Source organism: Diprion similis, chromosome 6 (assembly GCF_021155765.1).
Source record: "Diprion similis isolate iyDipSimi1 chromosome 6, iyDipSimi1.1, whole genome shotgun sequence".
Taxonomy (NCBI): Eukaryota; Metazoa; Arthropoda; class Insecta; order Hymenoptera; family Diprionidae; genus Diprion; species Diprion similis.
The window spans coordinates 19703827-19716036 of record NC_060110.1 but is presented as its reverse complement, the minus strand read 5'-3'; the positions used below and the strand labels follow the sequence as shown (position 1 = coordinate 19716036).

The following is a 12210-nucleotide window of genomic DNA, read 5'->3' as shown; positions in this document are numbered from 1 at the left end:
CTCGAGCTCGACAAAAGTTCAAAATCTTATTCCAGTTGTGACAATCGTATTGAGAGCGTGCTCACCTTTCTGGCAGCCCTGACGACGAGACCAGCGCATGCGGCGTGAAGTGCGACGTTGACCAGGTGGTAACCCCAGGGATCTAGACCGCCGGCCAAGTAATTTAGGCGAAAGGTGGCGACGCAAAAGGGTCGGTAGCTACCGTGAGACCCTCTTTCCTTCAACGGAGTACCCCAGAAGTCATCCTCGAGGAGTTTAGACCAAGGTGTGGCCGGAAGGAGGTCAGGATTCGTCAGGATGGCCCTTCTGGAAAGTAAAAATGTAATATTTAGAATATATACTTAAATTATAGTGACGACGCCGCCGTGGGTGGTCGATGATGCAGCCGCGGTTAGAGATTTTTGCGAGGCAACTAGTTTCGAGTGTCCTCGCGAGGATCGCTCGCAACTCTAAACCGCTTACGATATTAATCGCCTTTAGCTCCCGCAGCAACGCGGAGTTCCTCGTTTGTAAGGGGATCCGCTTTTTTCATCGTTGCTATGTCCTTTTCCGAGGCGGGAGATCGAGGGAAGAGGATAGAGGCGGAGGCGGCCGCTTTCGGCTTAGGATTCCTTGTGCTCTTGGTCCTCTCGGCACGACGACAACGACGACGACGACGACGACGACGACGACGGCAACGATGAGGCAACAGAAGACGGGCGTAAAGCCGGAGTTATAACTGAATTCCGAATAACCCGGCAAAGTTGAGAAACCATTTTGCCCAAAGGAGAAATCGATATCACTTTATGAATTCAATAAAGCCCGAGTTATAAAAGTGGTCCCGGAAAATCCGATCGTAAACTGACGCTTGGCTGAATAATTTTTCCTTCTTTTTTACTTCTATTTCACGTTCTTTTGCCCCCCCCCCCCCCCCCCCCTCCCCCGTTTTTGATGAATGTGGATTTTTTCGTCAATCCTCAAAATCTGTATAAACTGCCTGAAAATATAACATATACGTATTACGGAATATTATAAGAGCGGTGTGTGTTTCGAAGGAACCAGCCGATTGGCCAGTGATAATCCCCTGATAACAACGCTTGGCTTCCGTAACTTCGTTATACTGACATTAGGACAAATTGGAATTTGATAAGTCATTCAGGTGAATGATGGGCGGCTCCGCAGATCAACCCTTCGATTAGAACACAGTCCCTTAGATATCGCCGTGGCGATGAGAATTAAGGGATGCAGGATCGGGGGCAGAGAAGACCTCGGATTTTAATTGAAGATTAATATTCATGGAGGATATCTCGCCCGGGTCTCTTACTACGCGGATGGTTTATCCCCACCGATTCGTCGAGAGGAGAATCGCCGTCTGGTGAACCGGCAGGTCACGGAACGGTCTGTCAAACCAGCAACACTCTGTTATCCCTGACGAAGCGATAGGGGGCGAGGGTTGAGATTTTCAACGATTGAAATTCAGGCTTGGTTGTTAAGTAGAACGGTTACACCAGAATTCGAAATCATCCAAGTATCCGTAATCTTCTTTAAAATTTTTTTAAAATGTTGAAGTAATTTTTCAAGCACATTTTAATGAATTTTTTTATTAGCGTAAGTCGAATAGTTGGTTTAATTTGACTTTACAGAAATTTCATTGACATTTCATCAGTGAAAAGTTTCAACATTCACGTCGGTTGGTTGACCTGGGTTGAACGCGTGGGTATAGATTTACGCATATATATTCACCGATGGTACCTGCAATGATCTGCGGAAAATTAGGCATTCGCAAATTACGCCGGTCAGAATTTTTCTCGCATTCGAATTGGAAATTCCATTCGTAAATTCTGATCAGTTGGAATTTTTCATTTCGAACTGACGGAGAGTGGATACAAAGGCCAGACCGAGTTTTGACCATCGAGAGTATTGACCCGCACCCGAGCTTGCAATATGCCGACGCAACGTATTTCCGTAAAATAAAAGCACGTGGCATTGATGCCCAGACTCGGAAAAGCACGAGGTTTCGAGATTTGTTTTTGTATATACCGTCGAGTCAATGGGGCCCGCAGATATTCCCAAATCTGGCGAATATCAACCGACTCCCGGATTCCAATGCTGAACGAATTGTTCTCGAGGACGAGAATTTGGCCAGCCGAGCAATCGAGGCGGGGGATTTTGCCGGGCTGCAGTTGAGACATTGGTCTTTGATTCAGTGCGACAGTTCTCACCGATTGGCCTCTCTTATTGACCCGCAGCCAACTCACAGCTGCCCGCAGCGCTCTGCAGGGAGTAGAAACTTTAAATTATACACCTGCTGAACCGACACCGAGAAAGATCTGTAGGTACTATAGGAAGTCGCTCTGGCCTTTGGCCTCCGGCGGTGACCATAAAAATGGGAATAAAAAATATGAATACGAGAGAGAAGAGCTATACTGCTGGGATTGTTAATAGCAATCTGAATTATGGGACAGAAAAAGGCAAGCTTGCCTTGTTTTTTATCGATTCCATTTTTGAATCGGAGAACGTAATCAGAACTTTGCACGAGCGTCTCGTTTCTTCCAAATAACAAATTTTCGCTGTCGATAAATTTTTCATTATCTTCATGCCACCTGATTCTCTGGGCAAATCCGGACTCCTCGGTTCCGTTTCGATCACTTGAGTCGTGGACCGAGTCACTCGAGGTGAGGAAAATCAACCGGCGATTCGGCCCAGTCTTGCACGCAGTCCTGAAGCACGCTTGTGCCGGAACAGAGATCGTCCGGCTTACAAAGTACTTCGTTGCCCCGGGACGCTACGGCCCTCGAGGGAGCCACGCGATGTTCGGAAGGTGAACCGAGTGGCCCGATAGTACGCCGAATGCGCTGGGAATGGGTATCAGGGATCGAAGGTCAAAGTGCTAAACCAAATTTTGTAAAGTCAGTCGATCATTTATCCTGCGGTGCTTTGGGATATTTGGATCATTGAATCATTCCTAGATCAATCGTATGAATCGACCACCATTCATCAGCTATAAACGATGCTGCGCATAAATTTTCAATTTTTTTTATCATTTAGATATTTTGTAGTTTGTATTGGGATGTGAAAACCCAAAATTTTCAGGCTCTTACGGTTCGAGAGAAATTCATTGATCGATTTTTTAACTGCGAACAGTATTAACTTTCGCAATAGAACGTTTATCATATACCTATTCTGGATCAAAAATATGATCGAAGATGTCGGTAGACGCAGAAAAGTTTCATCATTCAGAGCATCGAAGCCATTCAATCGAAGAGTCAAGTCATCAGGAACCATGAAAAAACTTTTATCCACTAAACACAGTTAGTTTTTATCTTGAAAATTACACTTTTTATTAAAAAGCTCGCAGTTTTTTTTATACGAAACAAGTACACCAAGTGGCAGCTGCAATTGGTTGTACAAAGTATGACGTGCGTTTTTTCTTCTTATTTTTTTTTCTCTCTACAAAATATTTTGATTTTATTCTCACATATTTTTTAGAAGTACATACTACAAAAATATTACCGAAATTGCAGAGAAAATTGAATTTAGCCTCCGGATCGCTTACAGATAATTGATGGACCAAATACTAAGGTGAACTACTTTGAATTTATCTTTTACTAAAGTAAAAATTCTTCAAATATTCGGACATGTTTCGAAACCGTTGAGAAAATTCACGAACAGAGAAAGTTCCGATAATCTCAATGGATGCAAGTGAGGATATTTTTCAATCCCTCGTAATTGATGTTGAAATAGAATCTTATAGATAGGTATTCACAAAATAGAGAATAGAGAAGTATTTGATGTTTTTGTGCAAAAAACAATGGCAGAAAAGTCGAAAATTTTCATTTTGAACTGTGAAATGTGGTCTTTTGCAGTATTCAAAGGGAGAAATGCGCTGATGCAGGTCATCCAGGAATTCCAGTGCCAACAAAAGGTAAGCCTCATACAATCTGCGTGTCCATAGGTGAGCGAACCTTTGATACCGTTGATACGGATGAAATTTTTTTGTGATATCCCCTTTTCAAGCGGCGCGGCTCGGAAAGCTTAAGCCGGGATTGAAACTACGTAATATTACGTAATTCCGTACTGAGAAATGAACGGCTAAGCCTCGGAATTAATACGTACGCGTCATAACCTTTTCATTGTGAACCAAGCATTAGATCCTGCCCAGCAAAACTCTGACGAACGAACTGGATGGTCACAAATTGAATCTACCGTATCAAAAGTTCACATTTTCCGCAAATACGGAGGAACAATAATGTGTTTCGTACAAGTGTTTGAAAAAAGTTCTTCGCGATTGTAGCGTACGTATAATGAGACTCGATTTCTCTTATTCAAATTGCCTCGATTTTTCGCATTGTGTAGAATGTTTAGACACGAAACAGAAGAAAAGAAACAATAATTATTTTCATTTATTTATACAATTGCGTGTACAAGCAAGTTTCTCCAATTTTCGCTCTCGGAAATGTTTATTACCAAAACTGGGCTCTGAATCAGGACAATGAAATACGTGCGGAGGGTTCTATTGTTCAAAGTGACCCCGTGTTACGCAGGCAGCACAGTGAAGAGACTGTAAATTAATCATTGAAAAGGGTTATAAGCAATTAGAGCGTCAATTCTGCGGCTCGCGGCTGCCCCCGTGGGGCCAGAAATTTTGATAGCTATAATTCTGAAATACGATTGGGAACCGACGACCTGAGTAAACGCGAATTCTGTGTCTGCGAATTCGCTCAAGGTCTAATTTATGCCAAGCCTATTTTAACAGGGGTTTGCGTTATCGCCTCGTCGAGGGGCCGCTGCGCTAATGCGAACAGAGTGATAATTATTCTCGCTGTATCTGCCTCCCTCCTTCTCCTCGCCTCTCATCATTGTCCTTAAATTTCTTGCTAATTCTCATCCAGCAGAAATGAATGCTGAGCGGCTAAAAATGGCGGCGGATTCCGCTCTCAAATCCGTGCGACAAATTTAAGTCTCGATTTAAATTTCCTAGCACCCTCTTTCCCTGTTATCGCTGCACGTTTTGAACGAAAAAAGTTGGACAAATATTCGTAAGATAATCAATTCTAGCGCCAGAATTCACGCTGATGTTTAAATTTCCTCGTGTCCTAGAAAGGGGAAGTGAAAGAAAATGTGGGTGACCGTTAATCAGGCAAAGTACACGCGGGGGGATGTAGTTAGTATCAGCTAATGCGTGAATTTATCAGTTAGCCGGTGACCGGAAACGGTACACACCTTACGGGGGGGCATGATTGATTTTCTGTAGTATAGCAGTAAAGTCAGAGGTTGTACATAGGCACGTATGTATGTGCCGTGTGTTTGTGTTTGTATACATATTGCCAGCAGAAATATAATGACTTAATTTTACTTGGCTTTCAGCAAATGAAAAGGTAATCAAGAACAGGCCGGGTGGTGAAACACTGCGCGTTAGCATTCAGGAAATGATTTTGCGAATAGAACATTATGTTAAAGCTGGCTTCGTTATTATGCTTGTTAATTACGCAAAAAGTAATTAGAAACGCTTCTTTCGCCATCGGTTTGATGAAGAATCGACCGCTCTAGGCTCTAATACCTCTCCTCACGAAGGGGCGCGTCCTTGGAGGTATGATGGAATCGTGCATCGAGTATATCTGATCACAGGATGTAAGTAAATGAAATACTATAAAGTATCTGACGATAAATTTGCAATTTGATACAAATGCGAGCGATAAGGATCCTGAATTATTCCTGTCATTATTCATTCTGTATCAAATAAATTCAATCGAATTCTCAATTTCCAATAAAGTTCATCTCATCAAAAGTTCCCGCCCTTCGTCATCGGTACTTTCATTTACTAGTATTTCAACAAAATCCAACGTCCACCGGTCTCCGTTTCCTTCGCGACCTTAAAGTAACGCAGTTTCTTGCGTAGCGAAACGGAGGTCTGACCAAACTCGCAGCCTTACTACTGGCAGATCGGAAGGCTCGTAGTTTCGATTGAAAATGGCCTGCAGCAGGTAGAGTCGACGGTTTTAATTCCACGAGAGTAAGTTGCGGTTACACGAAAGTGCGTTCCGCGGGTGAAAACGTCGTTTATATCAATTCCCGGTTCCTTCCGTTTCCGGAATCGCCTGAATGCGGCCTGCAGAGCCCTCCGAGGCAGAGTTAGGAAGGAGGATGAGACTTTCACGAGCGTCTCGGTTGAACGCGTGGAACCGAGGAGATGAACCCATCAATATCCATGCGGCCAGCTGCGCGGAAGACATCGTATGCCTTAATGAAAATGGCGGCAGATAAAAAAGAAAAAGGAAAATGGGATGGGAGAGGGAGAGGGAGGCATACATATTATGAGGAACAAGATACCGAGCTACAATAAACTTCTGGAATATAATACTCGTCGAACCGTTTTGTCTATTTCATTTCTAGCTGGCTTTTCTCACCAATAGTTTTTCTGCTGTTTTGTTTTGTCTTGCTTTTTTTTTTCATTATTCTCTTCTTCGTTCGTTTTCGATTTCTTTTTTCTTCTTCTCGCTGTTTTATTTTGTCTCCAACTCGTCGGTGTCCTCTTACACTTCTTTTTTTGACTCGCTTCGTTTTTCATTCGTGCTCGCTCATTTCGCGAGTGCCGACCGTTTTACTAGCTCGCTTCGTTACTTAAATCGTTGATCCTCGCTACTCGGGATGGCTGAAACGTACAAATAAAAACCTGGAGAGAAATACTGAATATACTCATTGCACGCGCAGTGTTGAGGAAGGCTGACATCGTACATACATATACCTACTTTATACACATTAGGCCGGTTTTCAAAACCTTTTTTCATTTTCTTACGTACTCTTCGGAAGTTAGTTTTAAGCCTTAAGCGAAGCCATGTGAAACCGGAAGTCGGTAGTAAATCTCTAAAGGTTGACTCAGCCGGTTTGAATTTTTCAAACCCTCTAACCGAAATATCTCGAAAAATTATACAAGCTGGGAAGCTGTTTTTTGTTTCGTTCTGTAGATAATAAAATTTTCTTTAAAAAAAGTCGTGACTACTACGTGACATTATTTGTAACAGCTTAGAACACGGGTGAAATAAAAATTCACAAGGTAATTAGTATTATCATTCACTTACTCAATGCACTCAACTTTAAACGTTCGTATCGAATACGGAGATGAGCATTATGTGTACAGTAACCTGTATTTTTATTTTCAGAAAAAAATCTGATTATCTACAATATTAAATCAAAACAGCTTTCCAACTTGTATAGTTTTCGAAGTGTTTCGGTTAGACTGAAAATTTCCAACCAAATGATTTACCTTTTAGAATTTTATTACCAAATTTCGGTTTCACGAGGCTTCATTTGAGGCTAAAAACTAATGTTTCGAAGAGAACGTACAAAGAAAACAAAAATTAAAAAAAAAAAACCGGCCTAATATATAACACACATATATATGTTCGGTGATCTGTCAGAACGAGATGGAAATACATCTCATACGTCTAATCTCGCAGCTACGAGTATATTTTTTCAAGTGCTGTGATTTAAGTCCGTTTTCACTATTATATTCTAAACTTGAAGACAAAGCGTTGAAAACTCATTTCAACTTCAGTTCACTATTATTATACCTATATGTATGGTTACTGTTTGGATATAAGCCAATGGCCCTGAATTTCTGGAAAGCACTTTGTCCATGTTCAAGGCATAATTATTTCCAGCTTCCTCTAGCAGGAGCAATATCAAATAGACATACGACCACCTCAATGCCATATTTCCGCTCAAGATCACATCGAATGCCGACGCGTTTTCGGCGGACGCTGCGATGGCTGATAGTGGTGCCCAGCGTATAATAACAACCCAATTAAATTGCGAATGTAAACTTGAACTCAATCACAATATTTGCGTGGGTAGGTAGGTATTCAATGGCCCGCAAAGCAATCAACCTCACAGCTATGTATATATATATATAGATATATGTATATATGTCTATTGTGCCTTGTGTATCCCAATCTCACGCCGTTCTAACCCGTTCAATTTGGGAAAAAAAACATTGCATCTTCCTCCAGGATGAAATTTTGGGAACACTTCATTGAGCTATGCACTGCTGCCATGGTTTTGTGTTTTATAAAAATCAGTAGATAAATATCGTCACTTAAACTTATTCAATTAACGCTTCACAGTGTACAATGGGAGAAAAAAATTAAAAAATTTATAAATATTTCTGCGGTAAACTTGAGGTAGAACCAATCTTTATATACTTGCCGCAATTTTAATAGACTTAATTGGATCAGACTAATTAATAAATGTAACTAAAATTTATTGGTGAACATATCGTAAAAACGGCAGAACCTTGTTGCGAAAGCTAATTAGGTTCAGCCGCTTTGGAGCTACAATGTTTTAAAAACGGAAGAAATACAATCGCTATATAAGTTTCAGCGTAAATCTTGCACTTCGCAAACCTACACTTGACTGACTTTGATTAAACGAGAAAAGAAATTCAATTTCAAGATAAGGAATCGGAAATCGTTTAGAGGCTGGTTAGAAAATTATTGGTGGTGCTGTCAGATTAATTTACTGCTTTCTCTTTCTCGATTCTCTTTCCTTAAATAAATTACAATCAACCGGACGAAAATCATCATTAATTTGGTCTAAGCGACGCTGAAATCAATCGATATTCACGTAGGTACAATCCGTGATATAAAGACCGGTAACTGAATTATGCCAACTTCGCTTTCAACTATTCGATGGAAATCTTTATAGTATTTGATCACTCTTGAAACTATCAACCCGAGTAAATGTTCACTTTTTCAATTCTGTTTATGGATAATTCCATTTTACTTTTTTCACGCAGCAGTTGCCATATGGAATGAGCAGAGCTTGCGAGAAACTTCATCCCACTCAAGATCGGCGAATGACTGTTTTGCCAATTCATGGCTCTGAGCTATCGATTTCAGAACTACAACTACGAGTTCGAGCGAGGAAGTACCCGATGAGAAGAAAGTATGAGCCACAGCGAAATTCTAGACGAGCACTCAGCCTTAAAGTGTCTACATGCGGCGGAACCGATGCCTCTCACGTTTCGTGCTATGCGAAGACACGTCGGAAGTAGATCGACTCGCTAATGGATGTATTTTTCTCAGGCGCGATATCTTCGAGCCGGCGTTTCCGAGCAAAGGTGACACGACAGGCGGGGTGTCGACATTTGACTTTAATTTCCGCCGAGGCATTAACTTGAGCAATGTGAAACAGGCCTGATGGCGTCGCGTCGGCCGGAAGATGTTCAGGAGCTGTACACGATCCAGCTCGCTTCACCCCATCTCGTAAAATGTAAATATAAGAGCTGCCGCCGGATCTCGTCTACCTGCGAATTTGCCTTCCTCAAGGTAGTTCGCTCATCGACACGAAGTCGTTAACAGACGGGCGGAATTAATCGCCCATCAGCCATAACAACGCCAGCGTATAACAGTATCCTTTAATTTTCGCTACTAGCACCGCCTCGAATGGAGCTCGAAAAGGCCGAATCGACTGAAAAGAGCGGGGTGAATGTTTGACGAAAAACTTTGGCGAAAACTTGTCCCAGCGTATTTGAGCTTGCAGAAACAAATGAGATGGTTATAGGTATGTATAATATTTACCTTCAAACACGCTTTATTTTATCTATTTTGAAGACACATCCTCGACGATCTCGTGTCACCGGATTCGCTGCGTGTTTTGTTAAACCGCTGACAAATTCTCTCGATAAATTGTTAATTTATGTAATTGATAATTGTTGCTTTATTGCTTAACGAACCGGTATTTAATTTCCTACCACTCAAAAGTGTTACAATATTCATACGTGAACATCGGTGAAAAACTAACGCGAATTTTATAACCGAAACTGTCATTGCCTTATCCTGAAGCTTTTCTCAATCGTTTAAGTCACGCTATTTTTCAACTTTCCGTAAATTCTCCGATCGTATATACGGATTTCCGAATAAATCGATATGGCAACGGGTGCTCAAGCCACCCCGATGATCAAAATGAAAACAGACTCAGGCTAAAGAACAATTTTCCGAATCAATTTCATTCTTCCCCTTCACCCCTTCAAACCGATTCCCGGGATTATAGTTCTTTCAATTTGTACAAACACCTGACGACTGACATGAGAAGAGAAAATTTCACACCATCATTCGAACGCGTAAAAGAGCACTCAAGTTGCTGATGTTGTGGAGGAGTATATGAAAATAATTGTTACACACGAAATATTGGGAAAATCTGAGAATGAGAAGCGATGGAATACAATCGATTATCTCAGAAATCCCTTGACATATCCGTCAAATTGATAGACGTGACTTTGAAATCTGCATAAAGGAGCATTGCAACGGATATCTACGCGTCGCATCGCATCCCACATCCGCTTCACTTTCCTCCCTCTTATTCGTGCTTGTTCAATGAAGGACAGAAGCAAAATAAAGGAGAACGAAGGGAGGACCTGAAATTTGAGCGAAAACTTTGACGGCAGTCCCTTGGGAGCTGTCGCTGGCTGGCAGCAATTTGCACACAGTTCTCCGACGCTACTCCTGGTCTTTCTCTCCCGACTTCCGACTCGCTCCTCCTCCTCCTCGTATTCTTCGCATCCTTCGCTGTTGTATTTCTCGACTTCGACCTTCCTCTCGGCTCGTAAATGACTCGAGGAACGTGCCTCAATCGCGGACCAACCGAACCCTGCAAGGGTGTCTCTCCTAAAAGTACTGGCGATGGCCTGACGCTACATTTTGCCAGGCATTCTACCTCGCCCGGTGGCTTACAGAGGACCCGAGAAACTCCGTAGGAGGATCCTGGAAGACGACGCAGAACGCGGAGGGAACTCCAAATAAATACCTGGCTAAATCGTCCGGAAAACTCATTCCATTCCTCAACCCTCGAACCCTCGCCTCTCCACCCTTCGGTCTCAGACCTCAGATATCACCCAACCAGAAACCTCCTCTCCACCTCGCTGTCCTCAACACTCAACTCCGTCTTTTATGTATACTGTCTCAGCACACTTGCGCGAGCGACTGTTGCGCAATTAAACTTGACGCGAAGTATTGTTCACGAGCTGTTTCTTCTTGTTTTCGTAAGAATAAGCAAGTTCAATTGTCGTATTCCTGTTCTTTGATCCTGAACGGTTTTCTAATAGTTACAAAAAATTCACCGCGTGGTCCTTGACGTTCGATCCAGTGCTTCCTTCTGATTCCAAAACATCGAAGCTGAGCAGTCTCGCGTCCTCCGGGAACCCTTTGTCAAACGCAACAGTTCAGGGGTGTCGATATACAAATTGATCTATATTCCTGCGAGTGGACTCGGGATCAATTCGCGAAAGATTCAAGAGCGCGCGGAGGGCCATAATAGAAACCCCTGACGGGGTCAATCTCCTAACGGGGCGATCCGGAAAGCTAACCTACCCCCATCAATCACTACCCTAGGCCGTCGGCCGCCCCTTTCCACCTCGCTGACCGAGTGCCGGGGCGGTCAGAGAACAAGAAAAGCTGGTAACCCTATTTTCGCCGCAGCTATCTACCCCCGGACTTAACACACCTTCGTCCTACCACCTCAACCATGCGACGCATGAAGAGGTCACGCGTTCTTTCTCCCACCCCCATTCCTGATCTCTAAATTCTGGAGAATATCGCCGTCTCGGACGTAATTCGGAACTAATTTGCCGCGGTATGATGAAACGCTGTTCATTGGCGCGTAAAAACTCCTTTGAAACAATCGACCGAAGGACAACTCACCCTGTGTGACTGATGGGAGCTTCTTTCTTCATGAATCAGCCAAGAGTCCATAGGTCAAACATCGCAGCCCAAAGTCGAGGGTGAGTCGATGATTCATTTGAGAAAGAAAAGATAAAGTCGCTATTACACGTTTGTTTGTCGATCATTTTCTCGTAACCGGTAAATTAAGAAACTCCCGAATGCCCTTTGCCATTCTCAAAGGCTCAACGATCGCGGGTTAAAACCACGGTTGAGAAACGCGTTCACGTTCACAGTGCGGGCTCATTTGCTGCACAACCGAGGGCTGCAAGGTGAGACAGAAATTGCCTCACAAATTTCCCTAAATCCACGCCTAGAACGGCTTCTGCACACCAATTGACCAATTGACCGTGCGTCGGGCTGTAAGTTCGACGCGGCCATCGATCCTCGAAACAAAGCCCGCATCCCGATACCCACACATACATCGAGTTCACAAGGTCCGTTTGTTCCGGGGTGATTCGTGGTTGGAATCAGATGAATCAAACGGATTATCTCGACACGAGGTCACGCCATCCAT

The 12210-nt window shown here is 42.9% G+C and overlaps 1 protein-coding gene across 2 annotated transcripts in view; it reads right to left on the bottom strand.

The window, feature by feature from the left end:
* Positions 1-12210, bottom strand: part of LOC124407019 (protein O-mannosyl-transferase TMTC2) — a 166033-nt gene that overhangs the window by 85205 nt on the left and 68618 nt on the right. For both annotated transcript variants that reach the window (XM_046882795.1, XM_046882796.1), the window contains exon 2: positions 66-306. In XM_046882795.1, coding sequence (XP_046738751.1) covers positions 66-306 — 241 coding nt within the window. The remainder of the gene's footprint in view (positions 1-65; positions 307-12210) is intronic.